Here is a 25,406-nt window from a genome sequence, read left to right on the forward strand (position 1 = left end):
CACTTTTATTTAAAAATGAATTTCAAAAACGTATTTAGCATGGCCCTGGCCCAAAGGCAGCAGGGTGCTGTACAACAAATAGGAACAAATACAAAATGTCACTAAAAATACAATTGAAACAATAACATCTTAAAAGAATTATGTAGTAACAAGGGAAAAACAAAAAGAACTAGAGACATATCCTAAACATGTAATTAGAAAAAATGAGGGTAAGAAACTAAAGTAAATCAGGCTTCTTGCTTTTCTGAAATCAGTTAAAGTGGGAAGTATGTGCTTAGAAGTGTGAAGGGCCTTCCAAGCACAGCTGTTGAAAAAACTTGATCTATAAAATGGGTTTAACTAAGTGCAGTATTTCAGCAATTGAAGTATGTCTTGATCCCCTGGAAATGCTGAGATTGTCACAATGATAGGACAGCTGGCCCCAAACATCCAGCTTATAAATTAGAAATCCACTATTCAGAAGTGATCGTGAGTGAATGGGAAACCTGTGAAGAGAAATGCACGCTGGAGAGATTGGCTCGAACATCCATCTGCCTAAGATCACGCGAGTGATAGGTTGCAGACCAATCTCCAGTGGTGCCAAGGTGTCACAGTAAGGCCCATGAAAACTGTATTCCTGCTGTCCAAACATGACAGAACTGAGGCATGGAGAGTGGTACAGAAGTACAATCAGCCCTTCTCCCCTTTTGGGGTGCTGTTTGGCTTCCCCTCACACTTCACCTGTTGGCTGGTACTTTCTGCTCCATTTCTGCCATTCACTCCATTCCATGCTTTTGTCTATCTTCATTCCATTGATGCTTCTTCTGTTTTTCAGACTCCTCTCCTTGCTCCCTCTCTCTGGGGAGCACATAGCTTTAAACTGCTCTCTTCCGACTAGCATTCACTACATTTTCCTATCATCTCCCCCCCACCCTCTTTCTTTCCAGAGATTTCTGGTCTATATCCCTTTCCTTCCCTCTTGGCACTTGTTCTTGTCCCTGCTACAGCTTTCCATTGTTTGCTGGCAGGCTCCTGCTTATGCCCCTCTGTCCCCTTCATCTTTTTCCCTCTTACCACCAGAGGAAGTTCTTCATCCTCTGAGCTCCGCTTCCTAACCCACCTATAAAGTCCCAATGCCTTCTCTTGCCACATTCCTGGGCCTGCGTCTACTCTTCCTTCGCCAGGGCTGCTGCGCCTCTAAGCCCCTTTCCCTCATTCCTTCCTCTCTTTTGTTTTTCGGGACAAAGGGTAAAAGGTGAAAGAAGTACTGTGATCTGAGTGAGAATAACGAAGGGAGCTCTATTCATATGAATGCGCGGCATTTGGTACTATGAACACTCTGATTCATAAATATATATATAAAATACAGTGTGCAGTTATAATGTCGAAAACATAATGTCGAATTACAAAAATGTCTAAAAAATAATGTTGACATTTTTATTTCCCGAATGCTTTCTTTTTTTATTTACGTTTTTTTGGGTTCCGCAAGTAAAAAAAATGGTTAAAACAAAAGGGAGGTTGGGGGGGACCCCCGATTTCGAACAAAAAACAAAGAAAAAAAGACATTCGAATTTTTTTTCTTTGACATTTTGTTTTCGACATTTTGACTTTCGACATTATGTTTTTCAACATTATCACTATAAACCATAAAATACATTCTGTAAAATACAGTGATGCCTCCAAAATCCTTTGCTTTGCTGCACAGCTAAAAAAATTCATTATTTTTAAAATACTGTGAAAGACAGTGTGTAATATTGCCAAACTCCCGAACCTAGAATAAAGCCACGGTGGGTTACATTTGAATGAAACAAGAAATGAGGAATTAAATGTGGAATGAGCAAAGCTCTATTATAATTTGTTAAAAAAAAAAAAAAAAAACACATGAGCAGTTATACAAAGGCACTGTTACTGCAACAAGAGAGACGGTAAACAGACCATGGACAACATTTGGTACAGCACATGTTTATTAAAGGAAGAGACAGATTCTAGTGACAGTTGGATCTGAACGGACACGAAAAAGCATTTAGATAGTAATGTGTTTGGTTTGACTGAGGGCTATTGTGTTCAGAATGGAGCATCCATCACGCACAATGAAGCCATTGTGGTGTCTCAGGGTGGGTGACCAAAGATGTCATGTTAGAAGTGAATTGTCATTTTCGGAGCAATGAGGCTCTGATTGGAGGAACTTATAGATGCATATGGACATTTTGCACAGGAGACTATGGAACTATGAAAAGTGACTGCACATTGGAAAAAGGTTTTTTTTATTGCGTGTTCTGCCTGCAATAAATAACTGGATAGATAAGGATGACATTTTCCTGTGTGGAAAGAGGGGCTTGTATATTTTCACTCTGAAAACGCAAGCTGTTTTCTGTTTCTGAACATTTAAAAATTAAAAGGACATTTCTGGGACCAACCTGGACAGTCCTCAGGACCACTGCTGGCTTCCATCGAACTACAAAAGAGGGTTCGGAGGAGTAGTGGGAGGCCAAGATTATAGACACATTTCTGACTGCAGTGTGTGTGTCAACGCTACCTGCAGGTGCCCTTGTGCAGGCAAAATATAACGAGATACGCACCTATGCAAGTATTTAGTAGGGTGCTTATAATAAGTAAAATGTTTGCTACTTTCTAAAAAGGGAAGTTGTCATCTTTTAAATCGCAGACAATATGACAGATTAGAGTGCATAAGCTTCGGTAAACATGTCGTTATGCTTGTGCACGGTAAGCTTATTATTAGAGACAAGGACGAGTATGCGACATTGTGGCTGTAAACGGCATGTTGTAGACCAAAATCAAATCTTAGTGATAAGTGTCTTGGGGAACACACAGGCCTATTTCATGTGTTTCTATGATGTTCACATTGTTGGTTTGCATGAAAAGAGTTTGCCGATTAGCTGACTGCTTGTGTATTGGAATTAACATGCTGCATTTTTAATTTGAAGATGAATATTGATGACTTTCTGAATGTGCATTAAACTTACAATGCCATGTTTTTAATTACAATGAGAAGAAAGCTTGATGAATTGTGATTCTCGTGGTTTTGAATTAATAAAGATAGTTTTCATAAGCACAATCACAGCTGTGTTATTACATTAGTATTACCATTCAGACGCAATTATTGATCCATGCAAGTGGAGATAAGATTTGGAAAGTAAACAAAAAATTCTTCTGGGTGCCATATCTCATTTTCCATGGCTGTAAGAGCCCCACATTATAAAAAGGAAAATGAATGCAGATACACAATAAGGAATATTATCACAAGAAACGAAACTATAACTTTTCAAAAAGTTCCTACATGTTCTCCCCTTATGCCCCCCTCGACTTCCAAGGTTGTTGTGTCCAACTGGTTTACCTGTATCTAGTGCATACACTAGTCTTCAGTTTGGCTGTACCTCACCTGTTCCAGCCTCTATTCTGCCAAGAGAACTTCCGACTGGCATTCCCTCTCGGCTCAGTGAACCTCAACTACCAGATCGGAGGCAGCCCTCTTGAGGTCAGTACTTCTCTTCATTGCAGCTGCCTGACTTCCCTTATGAACTGCCACGTTTGGAATTGCTACTCTTTCCTTCTCTGGTCATATGATACCAGTCCATCCTCCCCATTCTAGGATATGGTATGATAGTTTATTTATATAGGGCCTATACACAATGTGTTTCAAAGCGCTTCAAGGCAAGGGAGGGAACGAGGGAAAATACAATGACGTTCTTACACCCCATGAACAGTAAGGATGTGAAATTAACTATCGTACTCTGCCCGATGACATTTCGGATAGTGCAAGAGCTAAGACATAGATAAGGAAGGGAGGGCAAGAGTGGGAAGGAAATGGAAATAGACAGGCGACTAACATACTAGGCCTGACAACATTTCTGGTAGAGCCAGAGAAAAACAAAAGGTGAGGGAGAGGGGTGCAGAAAGGGAGGGGAGGAACAATACATGTGACTATCATACTAGACCTGACAACATTTCAGATACTGCAAGAGCAAAGACATAGATAAGGAAGGGAAGAGGAGAGTGGGAAGGAAATGGAAACTGAGAGGTGACTACCGTAATTAGGCCCGACAACGTTTCTGATAGAGCCGGAGCAAAACAGAAGGTAAGGGAGAGGGGTGCAGAAAGGGAGGGGAGGAGCAAAACAAGCGAATATCGTACTAGGCCTGAAGACATTTCAGATAGTGTTGGAGGGTGCTGGGGGAACAAATAAGGGGAGAGGGGAGGAGACAGACAAGGTTGCTATCATACTAGGTCCAGGGACAATTCTGATAGTAAGTTAATAGACGAAAATAACGCGAAGAACTGGGAAAAGGGAGAAGGGGAGAGGAGAGGAGAACAGAGAGCAAGCAGCCAAAAAGGGTGGAGAAGCAAGAGGGGAGAGCAAATACAATTGCAGAAGTCAGTAGTAACACATAATGTTGAAAGCCATGGTACAAGATGAAGACGGGAACAGGCATGATTCAGGGCCACTATGAGTACAAGATGCAAAGGAAGTCCAGCATGAGAGTTGAGAAAGGGTGACATACCGTGAATCAATGAAGTCCATAAAAGTCAAATCCAGCATTGGCCACAAGAAGGTGATGGTGAAACCAGAATGTCTCAGGACAGATGTCATGGATGTCATCCTCACCCAGGCAAAGGGATGGATGGCAGGGGAGGGCTCAATTTCTCTGTTTTCCCCCTTTTCCAGGGTGTCCTTTTATTTCATGAGCAGTGCTCTCTGACCCCTGAATGCTGTGTCAGACTTTTCTCTAGTTACTTGCATTTTGGCATATTCATAGGGATCACTGTAAGCCAACTCCTCCCCCTTTCCTTTTAATCTGTGTTACATTGCTTGTACTTCATAGCTCCATGCTGATGTTAGACTCTCCACTCAGCCCAGAATTGATGCTGTGTTTTTGAAAACTGGGCCATCATGTCTTAATTGCCTAACCTGAACATTGTCCAGTACACTAAAAGCACAGCTTGCTCCCAAAAATATTAATCCATCCTTTAAACTGAAGTCTTTTATATTCTCCACACTCTAATCGGGGCTCTCGTGCAGATTTTCTCTGAGCCTGCATGCAAAAGCTTCATCCCTCCTTATGGCACTGTCTGTTTCTCCACCCCTATTTGACCCCCTTCTCACCTTCCCCGCCAGGTCACTCACATCACCTAAGCCCAAGTGCCATATTTATTTGAGTGGTTGTACAAGGCCCCTTTATTGCCTGTGTGTGCCATTACCTTTTGAACCAGCCAGTAGCTAGCAATTTCTGTAACCTGTGAGCTGGCCCATCTGAGCTTGTGTGCTCTTCAGAATCCTGCATAAGTGTGCAGAATTTTAATGACTGCCCTTCAAAGTCTGTGAGCTGCCCCTGTTCTGACCCATCTGAACCTGTGAGAGGTCCACAGCTCTGAGACTGTGAGAAATCATCTTACCTCTGAACCTCTCAATGTCACGAGTTTACTCCTTTTGAGGCTGAAGCATACCCCCATGAGTATATATGGCTGTCCCCCTGAACCTGTAAGCCCCCTACACATCATGGTAAAATGTAGCATTCTACATGTTGTTCTACAAACCCATATGCACCGCAATGCTTCTTTTCTTAAGTACATTCCATTCCATCGGGAGTTAAACCCTGTCATCTACCTCCAAATCTGTTACCTCGTTGTACATTCTATCTACTGAAATTCTATGTTTGCCATTTTTGACCTGATACTCAAGAAATAAAGAACAGGAAATAATGACTGATGTCTGCAAGATCTAGCCTTTGGTTCCAACTGCAATCATACCGTTATAACGAAGGAGCTGAAGATTTTCTTTAATTTCAGGTGTTTAAAACTCTGTCAGGAATGTGTTGTTGGCTGTCCCTTTTGCATCCATTTGAGACTCTCATATGAAAGACTAGCCACACCACCAGACGTTGCCCGGGTCTGTAGCTGATATACACATAGGAGATCTGCTGTAGCCTTGTGTATGTTATATTGTGTCCTAACTTCCTATTTTTGAAACATCTCTAAATCGTCAATCTCCCAGAATTGCCTACACTGGTAGCACAAGGCTGGACCCCGCTCCACCCCGGTGCAGGACGAATGGGTGGGGTTGGTTAGATTTCACTATCGCCAGTACACCACAGACTGGTATGCCAACCTTGGGTCAATACTTCAGCCAACTAACTGTTGCGGGGCTGGAACCAACAATCGCAAAATCGTCAATCTCCCAAAATCACCCATACTGATAGCACAGGGCCGCTCACTACACTGTGCAGGGTGAATTGGTGGGGTCGGTCAAATTTCACTATAACCAGTACACCAGAGAATGGTATGCGGACCTTTGGCCAAAATATCAGCCCACCAACTGTTATGGGGCTGGAGCCAATGGCTATACTAATAGCACAGAGCCCGACCCCACCCTGTACAGAGCAAATGGGTGGGGTTGGTCCCGTTTCACTATCGCCAGCACACCCCAGATTGGTATGCCGACCTCAGGCCAAAACTTCAGCCCACCAACTGTTGTGGGGCTGGAGCCAACAATCGCAAAATCGTCAATCTCCCGAAACTGCCCATACTGATAGCACAGGCCCAGACTACTACTAGTACTATATAACACTGCATTTTATTCAGTTTGAAAATGGTGCATGACTGTACATGTACACATTTGCTTTTGTGCAAGTGAAGATCTCATGTTTATGTATGTATTAATCTCTTATTAAAGTGCTTGGTTGTAATGCCAAGGACATATTGTGGCCAGAAACAGTATTTCATTCAGATGCATTCAAGTTAAGATGAACAAAAAGCTTCATGTTTACCATTTAATCTAAAAGCTATAATCAATTAAAAATCCATAACTTTATAATCGAGAATTCTAGGGATCTTCAACCAATTGTGTTTGATAGATAAAAATGATATATTTCAACTAAAATCAAATTCGAATTGTTTAGAATTATGAACAATTATGAAAATTGAGAACACTCAATAACTCCTAAAATAAACATGCCACAGTGTTGTGCAATAGGTCTTTCTTTGCAGGGTAACATATAGCATGATGGTTTGTGTTTTATAAAATGATCACATTTATGGCAAAATGTTATGGTGAAAAACCAAACAGCTATCAATAAGACTAGGTGTCACAACTCCCTAAACCCCTGCCACCATTTTTAAGTAATGATATGATATGATATGGCATTTGTAACGCGCCTATACACAAGTGTTTCAAGGCGCGACGAGGCAGGGAGGGGGGAACAGGGGGGAAAGACAGACAACGATCCTACTAGGCCAGGTGTCATTCAGAACGCGCAAGTGCAGGGGTAGGGGGAAGGGAAAAAGTGCAAGGGGAAGGGGAGAGGGGGAAGTGCTGAACAGGGTAAGTAGAATAAAAAAAATAAATAATAAATAGGGCCAGCTGGTGGCAAGTGCAAGGTAAGTGCAGACAAGTGCTGGGAGGGGGGGGCTGTAAGGGATGCAGAGACAGTCCCGCAGTGCAGGGGTTGCCAGGGAGGCAGTGCAAGTGGAGAGTGGCTGGGCCAAGGACCGACGTCGGTGAGAGTGGCCCAGGTGCAGGTTCAGTGCAGTTTCAATGAAGAATTAGCAGGGGAGAGGGAGAGAGAAAGCAGAAGCAAAGAGGAAGGCTTTGAGGTGCTTCCGGAACCGAAGATGGTTCTCCTCAAGTTTCAGGGATGCAGGAAGGCTGTTCCAGAAGGAGGCCCCTGCTGCAGAGAGAGATCTACCCCCAGCTCGTTGCTTCGAGAAGCGGCTGACCCTGAGGGAGTTGGAGACAGATGAGCGAAGGGCTCGGGAAGGAAGATATTTAGGAAGAGAGAGTTGAAGGTATTTAGGCCCCAGGCCCCAGAAGGCCTTGTGGACAATGCAGAGGGTTTTGAACTTAATCCTCGCAGCCACAGGGAGCCAGTGTAGAGATTTCAGTCCTGGAGAGATACGGTCCCTGGGCTTGAGGCCAAGGACAAGTCTCGCAGTCCTGTTCTGGATGAGTTGCAGAGGGCGGAGAGTAGAGGCAGGCAGATTAAGATAGAGGCTGTTACAGTAGTCCAGCTTCGAGAGAACCAGGGCTCTGGAGACCGTGAGCTTCTGGGGGAAGGAGAGGAAGGGAAGAATACCTCTGAGGAGGTGCAGCTAATACTACTAGGAGTGGAAAGCTTCACCTCTCAAATCACAAGTCTAAGGGTGGATCAAGCCCTCTCTCCGATCACAATTAGGGGAGCATTTGGATTATAAAAGAGACTGCACACGCAGATGGCTATTAATATTAACCAGAGGAGATGGCTGGCTGGAGAAGGAATTGGGATTGATGACAGACACCAACTGGGAGAGCTGGGATGTCCATAGAGGCTGAAGAAATATGATCCCTATTCTAAACAGATGAACAGTCCATATTGGAACCTGGCCACAGCAGCGTAAGGGACCTTGCACAATGAAGAAATCCCAATGGGCAGGGTCCAGGATGATTTCCAAAAATAGAAAGAATCATTCAAATGCAAGTACATAGCCCCAAAGTAAATCTAGATTGCCCCACAGTCCTGTTTATGTTAACTCCCTGGAAGTGAGGCTGGCCTTGGAAAAAACAAGCAAAGCTAGTTTTAAAGAGACCCAGACACAGTGCAAGATAAAAATGTATTGTGTTTTTCCATTGTATTTAAGTGTAAATTGAGAATTTAATTTCTTTAAAGCCCATTGAATTTTTGTATTTTGAACAACATTTCTGCAACTTAAACACAGGTTTTTTTTCTAAAACTAAGCCAAATTGAAATAGAATCCATGTGTTCCTGCTGGCATATCCAGTAGTTCAGGTCACAAAGTAGTCATGAAATTGTATTGCCTGACAAAACACATTATGAATTAACGCCGGGGGAACCTAGCCATTAAGTAGATTTTTGCAAAGGAAAGTAGCTTATAGGATTTATTTTTACTCACAGAAAGTAGTTCAAGATATAAATCCAAGGCAATCACATATACTGAAATACACAGGTGGACATATGTGTGATGTGGTAGGGCAAGCATGCTATCACCATTGTACCTTTTAACCGAGAATATTATATCTCCAGCCTAAAACCTGTAGATATACAGTCACATGATTATAAGTACATTGAAATTTGCACACACATGTTAAGAATCCCTTTCTCTTCATTTAGAAGCTATGAAATCTGTAGCGATAAGGATATTGTACATTATGGGTGTTATTGGAAAAAATTAAGACTGTATTTTGATGCATTTGTTTGAAAATGTGATTTTTATAGGTATTGTTGAAATGCTTTTGTGAAGTTAAGCCTTGTGAGAGATATTTATTGACAAGAGATAGCTCCACCCCCTTCTGCAACTAAGATCTGCGCTGCCGATTCGAGAACAAGATCACTGACAACAACGCACATGCTGTAAGTGACATATTGAAGTCTCTTAACCTCACCTCGCCACCAGCTAGCAGATCAACACTACCAACATTATCTTGCAGTAAGTCCTTTGTTTAGACCCCTGCATATGATATAAAATGTTTCCATAATTATAGAAATAACTGTCTGCAGAATTGTTCACCCCTCATGAGCACAAGCTCGGCATGTACCCCTGCTTAGGATAAGAAAGGACATCTGGTGAATAGTAATATCCACCAGCAAATATCTACGCCACCTGTTTACTCTGCTCACAGTGCTACCACTGATACCTTTCCGCAATCCACACCATATATTTTCGAATAATTTTTACCACTACTCCACCGAATTCAAAGACCGTGTCACTCAGCACACCTCATGTCTCTCATACTTTGCCTATCGACATTCTAGCGGAACCCATCTACACCAGCATTGCCTCTGAAACAAATCTTGACTTATCTCTACCCAAGTCTGTGCAATTGGGCCTCTCTCCATTTTCTATCCATGCTTCATCCACACTCCAGGTCTTGACTGAACCAGACTTATATGACCAGATCCCTGCCTCCACTTCCCCCATGCTAGCCTCCTTCACCATGACCCTCACCAACCCTGCCGCCACTATAGCTGGCTCCCATAAGTTACCCAATCTAACCCTCACTTTAGCTCTGGTAAATGCTCAGTCATTGCCTGTGCACGCCTTAGACATCCACAACCTCCTGACAGTGAACAGCATTGATACCCTCGCTATCACTGAAACCTGGCTACATGCAACATCTGGATCGGCCCTATCCCTCGAAATTCCCCCAGGATAAACCATCTACATGAACGAGAGAGTGAACTCTAGAGCAGGGGGAGGGGCCCTCATAGCCAAAGACCACCTGTACATCAGACAAATCAACACCTTGTTGAACAACATTGACACCCTCTCATTAAAACTGTCCACCTCCCGCACTAACAGATCACTGTCCATTTGATCTACCGCCCACCTCGTCCTACGCTAACATTCAAAGGAGACCTACTTCACGCTGTTTGTCACAATATCAAGCCGTCCTCTCAAGTGCTCCCCCTGGTCTATCTCAACATAGACCTTAATGACTGTACTGACCTACATTCCCCTTCACTACATTCCACTTCACTAGCCAACTCTTTGGCTGCTCTTTGCTCATGCCAATGCATTTATAACCCTGCGCATAATAAAGGGCATTCCCTTGACTGTCTTGCGGATCTCAACTGCCACATCTCGGTCAAAGACAATGCTCCCTGCCTGTGGTCTGACCACCATGTCATCTCCTCCTCTATCCCTCGAGTCTCAAGGAAGTATGGGTTCTCCTCCTATTAAAGAAACCTACACTTGACCCAGCATCATCCAATCACTATCAGCCCATCAACGCAGTTCCCTTCCTACTAAAAATACTTGCTAGAGCAGCTGACATTCAAACACAACGTCATCTAGAATCTAACCTAATCCTAGGAACCTTCCAATCTGGCTTCCGTCCAGGGCATGGTACAGAGTCAGCTCTCCTTGACCTCAAAAACCAAATGGACAAGATTAGGGATGAAGGGAAACCTGCCTTATTGCTCCTTGTGGACGTGTCCACTGCCTTTGATTTAGTCGACCACAGTATCCTATGTCATCACCTTATTTCTTCAGCGTCCTTCTCACTGGAAGCAGCATCCTGGATCGCCTCCTTCCTTGAAGGTAGAGTAATGAGAGTATTCTCTGGAATGCCTGCGCGGCACCTGCTCACATCAACTGCAGTGTAACACAAGGTTCCTGTGTCTTGCTAACCCTTTATAACATTCACAAAGCACCTGTTCGACCTCTTGGATTCACTCAGCATAGCCTACACAAACTATGCTGATGAGACAGAAATCTTCCTCCTCCTCCTCCCTGGCACCTACATCAAGGACAGTGCTACACTGAGTGCTACCTACACAACCATCCAAGCCTGGGTGGCAACCCATGACCTTTGCCTCAATGATGAGAAAATAGGGCTAGTCATGATTGCCCCCCCCCCAGTTGTTTTGAAAAACACTGGACACTAAGTATGCTGCCTTTACTATAGATGGATCTCTGATCCAGGTTTCTCCAGCTGTTAAAACACTTGGGGCCTCATTACGAGAATCCTGCTAAAAACAGAGTCATTACCGGCATGGAGGAAGTAGCGGGTCCGTGCTCCTTTGAAGCCGCTAATAGCGGCTGATTACGAGTGTGCAAGCATGCGCGAACCCCCATTCCGGTAATGGCCATACCGCCATGCCGCTAAAGGCCCTCCAACCCCCCGATAGCGGCATCACGGGGCCCGCCGATACCGCCTCCAACAAGGAGCAACCCCTTAATACTGACCCGGTAATAACATCATGTTAATACCGGGCTCGTAATACCGGACCCGGAAGTAACGTCATCACGTCGGAACGGGATATGCACCGTGGCCATCTTAAAAAACACAATCCATTCCAATCCTCCCAATCCACCAGTGCTACAGAGGAGAGACCAGGGCTATTGTGTACATCATGTCCAAGGCTACCCGTAAAACCAACCCCCGCCTGCGCAAGAAGTGCTTCTATAATGAGGAGTTTAATATGCTGGCAGATACCCTTGCTGCCCATGCTGATGAGGTTTTCATACATAACCTCAAAAGGGAGGTGCAGCTGAGGAAGAAGGAAATCTGGGAGGAGGTAGCACACAAGGTGTCAGCAGTTGGCACCACCCCACGCACAGTCAAAGACTGCAAAAAAAGATGGGACAGCCTCTGTCTCAGGGTCCGGAACATCCTGGCCAGCAATCGTAGGGAGGCCATGGCCACAGGCGGGGGTGCCCACTCACCGGTGAAACTCACGCGCTTGGAGGAAACCTTCAGCACAACCATCCAGATGGAGTCGATAGAGGGCTTCGGGGAAATGAAGACGGGTGCCGCAACATCTGGAGATGGAGGTGAGTGACCCTGCAAACCCCAGTAGGCCAAACCATGACGTAGCACAAGTGATGTGAAAGTGAGCCAAGCCAAGGAAATGCATGGGCCATCATACACACATATACAGATCCATGTCCAGATGGAGGCCCAAACCCTGCCACACTGAAATGCATGCTGTGTGCCAATCCCATTACCAACAGACACCCAACACACAGGGACCATTTGCATGTCGTACATCACACAAAGCCCAACACAATGGCATACCACCTGGTACGCATCAGTGCCGAATGGAGACGCCACGGTTAAATCCAATATGCCCCCCCGTTGAAACTGCCCTGTGTGACACACCTATGAGATTGCAATGCATGAGAAATGAAAAACTGTACAGCACCATCTCATGCATCTTGCATGTAACACCATCACTGATCCCCTGCATCTCTTCTTCCCCCACAGGCACTGATGGAGAAGGTGGAAGTCAGGACCCTGCCACAGGGCCATCTATGTCCAGGGCCAGACCACCGGGCACTGGCCAATCCACCTCCAGGGTAGCACGGCGGCCCACAGTGCAAGCCAAGGCAAGTGCACAGGCCATACAGGCACATGAGGACCCCACAGCAGCGGATGAGACTGCGACCACAGAGCTACCAACAACAGCTGAAGGGGAGGCTAGTGGCACCCAGTCTGCTGCCACAAGTTCAGTGGGTGAGGCAGCAGCCACAGCCCCACTCAGTGACGTGGATGCAGGAGCGGAGGAGTAAGTGGACCTAGATGGAACAATCCATGTGGCATGTCCACACACCTCAAACACCCCGTCCACCCCCCCAACACGCCACTCAGGGCTCACTCTCCAGCCCCATGCTGGATTCTGCAGTTCTACTGCACAGTTCAGGCATCACTACCACCCCAGAGGCCAGCCCTGCAATGGCCCACCCAGCCGAAGCACCCTCAACCTCAGCAGCCCACACTGACATGGAGGCTCACCTGTCTAGGGTGGAGGCAAGGCAGGACTCAATGATCGAGCTGGTGCGCCAATATGTGGCTGACGGGGTGGAAACACGCAGAGAGATCCGTCAGGCCAATGCTGCGACCATTGTGGCCATTAACACCAGTGCAGTCATGATCCATGACAGTTTGAGGGCCGTCACGCAGGTCCTAACCAGCATGCTACAGCACATGCAGCGCCAACAACCAACATCGGCGGTGGCAATACCATCTGCATCCACCGCCTCGTCCACACCTGCATCCTCCACCCCCTCCAGCCCTGTGCGGATGACAAGGTGGTGTGCAAGGCAGACCAAAATGCTGACCCTGTACACTAAAAAAACCCTCAAATAGTGTGGGATGACATTGGGTGAGGGGGGAGGTGGTGTAGGTGGTATAGAGGGGATTAAGGGATTGTTTATTGGGGGTATGGTGTGTTCATTGGGGATTAAGGGATTGTTTATTGGGGGTATGGGGTGTTCATTGGGGATTAAGGGGGTGTTCATTGGTGGTATGGGGTGTTCATTGGGGATTAAGGGGTTGTTTATTGAGGGATATGGGGTGTTCATTGGGGATTAAGAGGTTGTTTATTGTCATTGATGTACGGCATTGGTCTTATGTATGGCATTGATGTGTCATGTTCGGGTTGGGATGTTCAGGTCAGCAGTGTTTGGCTCTGGGTGCATGGTCCTCTCACCGCCCAATGCCCCCCAGGTGGAGTATGCATCCCCCCCAATCCCTCCCAGGTGGAGTATGCATCCCCCCAATCCCTCCCAGGTGGAGCATGCATCCCCCCCAATCCCTCCCAGGTGGAGTATGCATGTCATCCAGCATGTCGCTCCATGTGACGGGGTAGCGTGGAGTAACGCTGCACCATGGCATCATGTGTAGATCCAGGATATCGGGTGCAACAATATGTGATGATCTTGCAGGAGTCACATACCATCTGCACATTGATGGAGTGGTATTGCTTGCGATTGTGGTACACCGCCTCTATTGCATGAGGGACAACCAATTCAACATGGGTGCAGTCGAGGGCACCGACGCAATTGGGCATGCCTGCCAGTGCATGGAAGCCTACTTTAGTGTCGGCAAGCTCCTGGGCAGTCCATGGTAGGTATATGTGGGTGCTAGCGGGCTTCATGGGGGCATCCAGCACTTGGGTCAGCATGCATGAAAAGAGTGGTTGTGATATGCTATGCAGCTTGCCCATTGTGTGCTGGTAGGTGCCTGTGGCCAGGAAGTGGAGCACAGACACCCCCTTTAGAGTGGGGGATGGCAGTGCATATTTCTATGAGGCTGACAATGTCGTCATGTATCATGTCCACTATGGTGGTGATGGTGTCCCGGTCCAACCGGTACAGGGTGTGGATCTGCTCAGGGGCTAGATTGAATGGACTGGGTCTGGTGCAAGGGATTGGTGGCTGCCTATGTGGTACCACTGGCTGCACTGGTGGAACGTGCTGGGCCTGTCTCACCCTCCTTCTCCTCCTGCATCTCCTCTGTGCTGCCTGTTGTTGTAGCTGTAGTTGTTGTTGTTGCTGTTGTTGCTGTAGTTGTAGCAGTAAAGGCATGTCCTCCAGCCCCATGATTGCAACAGCTAGTGGTATCATTTTGGTGTGGGAAGGGGTGTGGTGTGTGGGTGTACTCCTTTTGTACTGGGACATGCTCCATTGACTCCACCTATGGTGATTGTGTGCACCTATGGCAGTTGCCTACACTGCAGGTTGCTATTTACGTGTGGTCCGCGATGCCTGTATTGCTGCCGTTGTGCAGGCCCTAATTATCACCTTCGGGATGCCGGTAAGTGCATGCCCGCGTAACTTGTAATGTCCTCCTATTAGAGGCATCCCGGTATTTCTGCCGCGAAGGGGCACGTATATGCGCGCATGCCGGTATGAAGGGGCACGGTACGGGCAGTGGCGGTATTGGCGGGTTGTCGGGTCGTAATGGCCTGGATCCGTTAATGATGCCGGTAATACCATTCCACCTTCCTATTTTCATTACCTCCATGCTCGTAATGAGGACCTTTGAGTCTATCTCGATGCTACATTCTCACTCACTAGGCAAGTAAATGCTATATCTTCATCGGCGGCCCACTCAACAAAACTTCTAAACTTGGCTAGATCTTTCCTCTCTAGTGACAGTTGCCTGACGATTGCCCATGCAGTTGTGGGTGCCAGGTGTGATTGTTGCAATGTACAATTTGCTGGCACTTCGGTCCAAAACTTCAAGAAACTCCAGACTATCCAAAATAATGCCCTACACTCCGCCTTAAACATTCCCAAGTGGGAACACATCTTTACTGCCTGTAGAGTGGCTCTTAGGACTCCCGTCAAAGAAAGGATCACGTTTAAGATTCTCACAATCACATAAAGGCGTATCTCCAAATCTGCCCCGCTTTATCTGGTTTAAAGAATCTTCAAAACTCACTCGACCAGACCCAGCAGAAGCCCTTACACCCACAGGCTGATCCAGCCCAGGTTCACGCGTGCAAAATCAGGTGGCTCTAGCTTCTCAGTAATTGCCGCCAAGCAATGGAAAGAGCTCCGACATGCACTAAGAGTGGAGGAATCGTACTGGACCTTCCGTGGAGCCCTTAAAACTTTGCTGTTTGACTAACTTACCCAACCTGAACTGTTTATTGAAATTCCCACCGGATCATTCATGTGACCCAACTACTGAATGTTACAGTGTGTATGTATGCTTCCACCTCATGTTCCCCATCTACTGAATGTTACAGTATGTATGCTTCCACCTCATGTTCCCCATCTACTGAACGTTACAGTATGTATGCTTCCACCTCATGTTCCCCAACTACTGAACGTTACAGTATGTATGCTTCCACCTCATGTTCCCCATCTACTGAACGTTACAGTATGTATGCTTCCACCTCATGTTCCCCAACTACTGAACGTTACAGTATGTATGCTTCCACCTCATGTTCCCCATCTACTGAACGTTACAGTATGTATGCTTCCACCTCATGTTGCCCAACTACTGAACGTTACAGTATGTATGCTTCCACCTCATGTTCCCCATCTACTGAACGTTACAGTATGTATGCTTCCACCTCATGTTCCCCAACTACTGAACGTTACAGTATGTATGCTTCCACCTCATGTTCCCCATCTACTGAACGTTACAGTATGTATGCTTCCACCTCATGTTCCCCAACTACTGAACGTTACAGTATGTATGCTTCCACCTCATGTTCCCCATCTACTGAACGTTACAGTATGTATGCTTCCACCTCATGTTCCCCAACTACTGAACGTTACAGTATGTATGCTTCCACCTCATGTTCCCCATCTACTGAACGTTACAGTATGTATGCTTCCACCTCATGTTCCCCAACTACTGAACGTTACAGTATGTATGCTTCCACCTCATGTTCCCCATCTACTGAACGTTACAGTATGTATGCTTCCACCTCATGTTCCTCAGCTACTGAACGTTACAGTATGTATGCTTCCACCTCATGTTCCCCAGCTACTGAACGTTACAGTATGTATGCTTCCACCTCATGTTCCCCAGCTACTGAACGTTACAGTATGTATGCTTCCACCTCATGTTCCCCAACTACTGAACGTTACAGTACGTATGCTTCCACCTCATGTTCCCCAACTACTGAACGTTACAGTACGTATGCTTCCACCTCATGTTCCCCATCTACTGAACGTTACAGTACGTATGCTTCCACCTCATGTTCCCCAACTACTGAACGTTACAGTACGTATGCTTCCACCTCATGTTCCCCATCTACTGAACGTTACAGTACGTATGCTTCCACCTCATGTTCCCCAACTACTGAACGTTACAGTACGTATGCTTCCACCTCATGTTCCCCATCTACTGAACGTTACAGTACGTATGCTTCCACCTCATGTTCCCCATCTACTGAACGTTACCGTATGTATGCTTTCACCTCATGTTCCCCAACTACTGAACGTTACAGTATGTATGCTTCCACCTCATGTTCCCCATCTACTGAACGTTACAGTATGCATGCTTCCACCTCATGTTCCTCAGCTACTGAACGTTACAGTATGTATGCTTCCACCTCATGTTCCCCAACTACTGAACGTTACAGTATGTATGCTTCCACCTCATGTTCCCCATCTACTGAACGTTACAGTACGTATGCTTCCACCTCATGTTCCCCATCTACTGAACGTTACCGTATGTATGCTTCCACCTCATGTTCCCCAACTACTGAACGTTACAGTATGTATGCTTCCACCTCATGTTCCCCATCTACTGAACGTTACAGTATGTATGCTTCCACCTCATGTTCCTCAGCTACTGAACGTTACAGTATGTATGCTTCCACCTTATGTTCCCCAACTACTGAACGTTACAGTATGTATGCTTCCACCTCATGTTCCCCATCTACTGAACGTTACAGTATGTATGCTTCCACCTCATGTTCCTCAGCTACTGAACGTTACAGTATGTATGCTTCCACCTCATGTTCCCCAACTACTGAACGTTACAATATGTATGTTACAATATGTATGCCTCTGCCCTGGCTCAAGGGCCTCATGTGACTGGTTTTCTCCAGTGGCCTGATGCCCAAAGGGCTTGCACGTGCTATACAAATGTAAGAAATAAATGATATCTAGTATTATTTGGAGTTTAATATATGAAGAATTGATTATGGAAATGAGTGCTTGTGTGTGAAGTAGTGAGACACACAGGCAGGTTTCAGGTTTTTTGTACACCTGCTGTTTGTGATGGAGCAACATTGAGGTTACTCCCCTGCCATACACCTTTGTCTGGATTTGACTTCAATTTTATTTAAATAAATCAGAGTTTTCCAAAAGTGCCCGTTTTATTTACCAAGAATTGTGGAGTGCGACTATGTCAGTAGGGGATGTAACATTGGTGATATCACCCTAATTGAGAATATATAATTTAAATCAAATATATTTCTAGAGTACAACGTTCCCCTACTTTTTGGGGAAATCCACCATCGTTCCCTTACTTTGCACCCAGAGCACTATTCCAGGGAGGCAGAGAAGGGAACCTTTTTCTTTTCTTTTCCCCTGCTGGCTGTCTCGCACTCTGGGTTGCTTTTCTTTGAATAGACTGCTTAGGATGTAACGCCCATTTCCGAGTCGCCTCAACGTCCTGCTTTGCAGTGATTTGCCTTTGCATTCTGCAAGTAAGCATGAATTGCTGCACGCACATCTGCCTGTGCAGGTAGTGGTGAGAGGCGTTTGATTAGAAACGGTGCTTACAGTAGGCATGTTAGTGACATCAGTTATTGTGTAGTCTTAAGAGCCCATATTGAAAAATATATCTTTTTTTGGGCAACATTTTAGGACAGTATGGTTGAGTCTTATTATTCAAAAATCCACACTACAGCGTGGGTTAATAAACATATCCACTAAAAATATCTGTCTGACTTTAGAGAAAACAACTAGGTCTAGAGGTAATTATTACATTAGGTGGCATTGGTCAGTGCTTGGATAATCTGCAAGCTTGCATGCAGCACTATGCAAACATCTTCATTGATTCAAGACCTTCAGCTATGTAGACTTTACCTTGACCCGGTCTGTGCGGTTATTGAAGAGTCCTATCCGCCGGATAGTATTGAGGATTGGATCTGTGGAATCGTCAATCATGTTGTGGGTTGTCACAGGTGGTAAAGATTGGCGCTGCACGAATGCAAGGTGTGAAATTGATTAGTTAGAAAAAAATAACACAACAGTCCATTTACACCGTGGTGACAACAAGATCTCAAGTGCAGAGTGTCAAACAACATATCGGCAGCATGCAATAACAAACAGACTCTGAAAGGTATGAATCCTGTCATAGGTTCACTGCCTAACACTTCAGTATTAGTGAAATATGGCTCTTGCTGTTTGATGTGTACAATTATACTTACTATGTATCACAACAGAGCTATCTATTTCTTCGTGGGGATAGGGCAAATGAACATTGAGGATTCATAGACAGTCTTCAATGCAAACTCCTGCAATAACCAGTTCTTCAGGAGTGGTGCGGCCAAAATCAACACTACAATTCAAAACTGCTTGGGATAGACAGAGGGGCGTTAATGGATTGTAAGAGCAAAGAGGTAACTGGAGAAGACCAAGTATATAGTGCTACGGGTTTGGAAATGTCCAGAGTAAATGGGCCTGCTGGTCCTTCTTAGACTGCTATCAATATTGAGTCATCTTTCCAGTTCCCCTATGACAATAATTCAAAAATGTGAAAAAAGATGCAATGTTTATCTAACCTGATTTAAAAAGAGCAATTGTGCAATTCTAACTGTATGTGTGCAATCTGTGCTGGACCTTCTCCAAGCTACAGTTGCAGAATGGGCCTAAATGGCATAGCCAGTGCACGTATGAGGGTATTTTTTAATCACAATCAAAGTGCTAACATTTGCACCCACTTCATTTGGGAGTTCCAGATCTTGAAATGTACCATTTAATTGCACAAGTAAGGTTGGGTTGTTAGTTTATTGCCACCTCCAAAGCCCCACTTAACTTGCAGTTGGAGGAAGCTATCTACCATCCTCGCTTTCTCCTCAGTGCTTCATTAGAATGTGCCAAAGACTAGACTTCTGATATTGACACAGAAGTGTGGGCGTGTTGGAGATTGCACAAATGGCTTTGTTAGCATTGATGCTATTCTTCTATTTTTTTTAAAGATAACATAAATTGCTTTCAAATTACACACAATGAACTATTGGTTAAAGGGTAAACTGACTTGGGCTTAATATATTTAGATATTTTTCCATCTGCGTCCCTTGCCTGTTATGAGAGGGTATGTGAAGTAGGAAGCTCTTGAACCATGTTTCCTGGGACGAATCCCAAGAGGTTGTCACTACTTTAGATGTGGGAGCAGCTTTCCATGAGACCAGGGTGTTGAGGCAGCTACCCGATATTCCCCTTTGGGGTGGTGCTCAGCAGGAGAGTCTCATGCGGAGGGAGAGCTCCATTGAGAGTGGTGAGCAACTTGGGAAAGCACATTACCATTTTCTTCCTCCACCTTCCCTCTAAACCAATCCTTCTCTAAATTATCTGAAACTCAGATGTGTTAATTCAACACAACCCCTTACCAACTTCTGGGATGAGGAAGAGGATGCAAGCAATGGTGATCACCAACACGAGTGACAGCATATGTTCTAGCTTTTGCCAGAACCCAATTGACCCAGCCTCATTGAAAGGCAAAGAGGGAGCAGGAGAATGGCGCCTTTGTTCTGGATCTGGCACAGACCAGGAGAGGCTGCAGGTATGCGAAGGCCGGCCTGGTAGAGGAGAACATCGCATCCCACAGAGAACCACATTTGGAGAATGCTCGCCAACCAAGAAGTAGACCGAACCAGAGGCAAGTCACTGGTTGTGGAGCAGAGCCACAAGAGTGTAGGGAGAAAGAAACTGAGTAGTGAAAGCAGCATTGAGAGGCCTGGTTAGGATGCCAGAAAGACCAGGAAACCGCTGAAAGCCCTTGGAGACCGCAAGCAACTCAGGAGGGCAACATAGATCCTACAGGTAACAAGGTGGCTGATCCCAAGTTTGGGGATACCAAAATGGAGCAGAAGGTGAGGGGCAAAAGATATGAGAACCACATGAAGAGGGCCAGGGATCCATTTTTGAAACAAACAGCAAATTAGGGAAAAGGTAAGCTTTGCCTATTTAAACCCCAACATCCCCAGACCTTGGCAGAAGAGTAAACCAAGGCTATGGGGGACAGAGAAAGAGAACTGAGAAAAGATACAACTGAAGGGGTTCTCAGACCCATACTGGGTGAACAAGCCCCTAAGCATCACAAAAGGGAACAGACATGTTGCGAGCATAACAGAGTATCACAGACCCTGGATGGAGAGTAAACCACGGTTGTGGTCAAGAGAAGAAGCGAGATGGAAACATAATCAAGTGAAGGGGGTCCAGGAGCCACATAAGGAGCAAATACCTCAAAGCCTAAATACAAAGATTCCATGTGCACGGAAACACCACAAGACCTTGGCAGGAGAGTAAACCAAGGCTGTGGGTGCAAAAGAAGAGTATCCACCTTGGTAGGAGAGTAAACCAAAGCAGGGGTTCTAACGAAGGATTGTGAGTCCCCTCCACACAAGGTAGTTTAACCAGGCAAAAAGATACTGTGGAAAGATCCTGAAGAAAGGTAGCCAACCACTGGCATCTTTGTGGAACCTTTACTTGTTTGCATGTGCTGGAAAGACTCTGGGGAAAGGGAGACAACCCTTGAGTCCTGTGGAACTTTTGCTTGATTTTCTACACCATTTGGAACTTGTGTATGGCTGACAAGATCGGGCTGCAGGATGGCAGTCAAGAGACACTTTCCCCTTGTACATTTTTCTTAGTCTAGCTTGTAAGGGACAGAGTAGGTTTTGAACATAGGACGGCAAACTTTACTTTGGACATTCGGACACAGACCGCTTAATTAGTTAGTTTTGTTAAGACAAGGTCACCCCTATTAGAAAAATGGCTAGTTAGGGCTGTCTCTACCTCCCCCATTTTACTTTAGAATAAAAAGTCTTTGCCAATCAACATGCCACCATTGTGTCCGTGTCTTACACCTAGACCCTCCCATATGGTGTCAGAAATGGGATCAGATCTGATTGATACAAGTCAGGGGACCCTAAGGTTTAGAACCTGTAGGCCCTTTAAGGGAGGAGGCGCTCTATGGATGGATGGGGATGCAGATCTTACTCTTGCACCAATAATCAGACCGAATCAGGAAGGTGGCAAAACACAACTGTTTTTAATTGCAATTGTCTAAAACAGGGAGTACAACGGGCATCAAGGGACAACCCACAGCATAAGTCTCAACGATTCATATGAAAAAACATATATTTATAACAAAAATCTGTCATACGTGACGTCATACTACATGGAAAAATAAGCTAAAACCTATGTGAGATTGTGATAGGCTTAGGGGGAACATCTAGGTATGCTTTCTATGGGGTCTAAGGTCAGGTGGACTGCTATGCCTACCCCTAGTGCAAGTCATCTTCTATGTCACAAAGATACACGTTTCATTTGCTTTCAAACTATAGGGCTCTTTGCTACGTGTCCCTCTGCAATTGGTTGGCACGCCTGTACCCTTCTGGAATATTCCACTCGCTAGCAGCACGCAGGCTGGTACCATAGGTGCTGGAGGGTTGGACTTGACCATGCCTACCCACCCAATTAGCCCATCATCCATCATCACTCCTGCTTGTCTGCCATTCAATGAGTCCTTTGAACCCGGCCTTGCAAAGGATCACTGCGCCTGAGAATTAAAGGGAGTGTGAGCATGGCCTTATCTTCTGATCTCGGTGTAGCTTGCCCAAAGCTTGCCCAAAGTCTATTTTCATCTGACTCTGTGACAGGAGACGATGTTTTGAGCTCCTTCTTCGCAGTTAACACTTCTAGTGTTTTTCCATTACACCTCAACAGGAGCCAGTCTTGCTTCTCACGTTCATTGTATCTCCTCGAATAGATAACCAGTTTCTTGGATGCCCCAACCCTTGAACCTGGGCCAGACAAGCCTTCTCGAATCTTCCTTTGCCAAGCAGCTATTTCCTTCAACTACGCCACACTTTCAGCCCTTCTGTTCATGGGGTCCTAGTTTTCTAAAATGCATCGTGGAACATCCAGATTCTATATACACAAATATATATTGGCACAACCGCCTGCAGTCTATTCACTACGTATAGCCAGCCTTATGATTACTTAAGTCTACTTGCGTTACTGCATCTGTACAATTATAAAAACGGCTTTGCATTTTCTTCAATGCTCTCCGCATGTGCAATCTTCATTTTGCTGATGAAATGTTGCTAAATTCTTTACTTTGCCATCTATCTTCATTGGCATCTCTTCTGAGTGTGTCATTTCTGCTTCATGTGACGTCACCAGTCTTTTATTCATCTTCACATTTCTTCTGGAACTTCCCTCAGGAGACCGTCATCTCTTCGGGGATATATCATATAGGGTTTTCTCAATGGATACCTTGTTTCAAGGACTCTTTGCGGTATAGGTACCATCACTTGCATTGCGCATGTCGCAACTTCTGGTTTGCAACATATAGGCAAAATGGGGGCAGCACTTCTGGTAGAGGCACTTGGCTCCTCCTCTACAGTTTACAAAATTCTCAGCTCATGCCTCTGGCCCATCTGTCGTTACCTAGAAATCCATTGGCTTCAACCTTTGTAGTGTTAATGAATTAACCATAAAACCTGGGGAGAGACAAACAATTTCAACTGGCTTAATGGTAACTCCACTAGAGGGCTCATACATCCGCCTAATATCTAAATCTGGATTAGCATGGAGGTATGGGTTTGATGTTTTAGCTGGTGGAGTGGATTCTGATTATAGGGGGATGTTAAAATCTTGTTACAAAACAGTGCAAAGCACTCTTACCGTATTAAGATAGAAGACAAGGTGGGCTGAGGTATTCTGGAACCAGCCATATTCAACAACCTAAAGGAAGTCTAAAACCAAGATGAAACAGATTGAGGTACAAATGGGTTTGGGGATGCAGCTCTTTTGAATCCACCAGTACCAGGGTGCCTGATCCCCAAAGTGGCTACTAAGAAGTAGATATCATGCCAGACCTGGCTTTTGCTCAAAGAAAAAACCATCTTGTCTGAATCCTTCCTCAAGGTGATACCTGAAGAGGAGGGAAGTGGAAAGGAGGCTCTGTTTTTATTTTTAAATGAAGCATGGATTTCTTTATAGGGGTGACACTACTAGCGAGGGTGTGACTTGATCTCGTCGTACCCAAGAGTCATCAGAGGGTGGTACTTCAGATTTCACATGCCCATTTTACCATTGGACATCTAGGAATGAGAAAAACCCAAGTTCAAATGATTAACAGGTTCATTTGGCCAAACATCATTTCTGACATTAAAATCTATGTCACAGCTTGCCCACTGTGCCAGAAAACTGATCCCCAAAAACCTCCTCGAGTTCCCTTGCAACCCTTACCTATCATAGAGGTTCCCTTTTCAAGAATGGGCATGGACATCATAGGTCAATAGAGACTTCTAAGTTCGGAAAATGTGTCATTTTAGATAATGCCACACGTTATCATGAGGCTTTTCCTATATGGAATAATACCACTCAACACATTTTGAAGTACCTACTCTCTTTCTTATCAAGGGTTGGATTTCCCAAAGAGATCCTGACCGACCAAATACGAGCTTTATGAGCATGGTTATGGCTGAGGTGAAAGATGTACTCCAAAGTAAGTCTCTTAGGATGTCAGTCATTGAGCGATTTAACAAACCTTGAAAAGGATCCTGAGAAAACTAGTTGAGGCAGGCAAGACGAATTGGGATATGATGGTGCCTTGGGCACTGTTTGCTATAAGAAAAGCCCCAAAGAGTTCTATTGGGTTTTCACCATTTGAACTTTTAGACAGAAGAGACCTGAGAAATCTCTTATACATGCTCAGAAAAATATGGGATGAGAGGGAGGAAGCCATTCGGCTGTTATGTTCGACTGCACAACAGATCAAGGATTTCATGGCGTTTGTCAGAAACACAGTAAACACCAATACGGCCAAAGCTCAAGCAATACAGAAGGGCTATTACGACAGGAAGACAACTCCTTCTGGTTTCTCAATAGGGCAAAACGTCCTTGTCCTACTCCCTACATCAGAAAATAAAATGTTGTCCCGGTGGTACTGCCCATATGAAATCTTAGTACAGACCAGACCCTGGAACTCCCAGGTCTCCTAACCAGATCCACAAATGAAGGTACAGGTGTACCATATTAATCCCCTTAAAGAATGAAACAAAACCCAGTGGAGTCAACATCCGTGGTCATGGCCAGTTTGTTAACTGAAGAAGGAGAGGATGTTGAAGAGGGAGTCGGGGTCCCGAGACCACCCCACACCCCACCCCGGTAAATTCAAACAAGACGAAAAGCCAGAAATGCCTGCAGCCACCCATCATATTTCGTACAAATCCCAAATACACAAATGATTGGTAAGTATTGGTAAGTACACCGAGAGGTACACTCTCAGCCAGCCATACAGACGAAATGCAGTACAAATCTCTTCATGTGTGGGAGAGGAGCCCATGATCGTGAACAGAGACACCTATATGGACAGCCTGGATTAGGCACCAAGAAGCCATGTTACTGACGGCATTAGTGACACCACGACATAGCAGCGTTAGACATGAAGCACCCGTGCAGTCTGTAATATATAATATAAA

At 45.2% G+C, this 25,406-nt stretch overlaps 1 protein-coding gene across 2 annotated transcripts in view; it reads right to left on the bottom strand.

Moving 5' to 3' along the window:
• Positions 1 to 25,406, bottom strand: part of GYS2 (glycogen synthase 2) — a 919,141-nt gene that overhangs the window by 249,062 nt on the left and 644,673 nt on the right. For both annotated transcript variants that reach the window (XM_069628441.1, XM_069628442.1), the window contains one exon: positions 18,775 to 18,888. In XM_069628441.1, the coding sequence (XP_069484542.1) occupies positions 18,775 to 18,888 (114 nt within the window). The remainder of the gene's footprint in view (positions 1 to 18,774; positions 18,889 to 25,406) is intronic.

Source organism: Ambystoma mexicanum, chromosome 12 (genome assembly GCF_040938575.1).
Source record: "Ambystoma mexicanum isolate Mex_15411 chromosome 12, UKY_AmexF1_1, whole genome shotgun sequence".
Taxonomy (NCBI): domain Eukaryota; kingdom Metazoa; phylum Chordata; class Amphibia; order Caudata; family Ambystomatidae; genus Ambystoma; species Ambystoma mexicanum.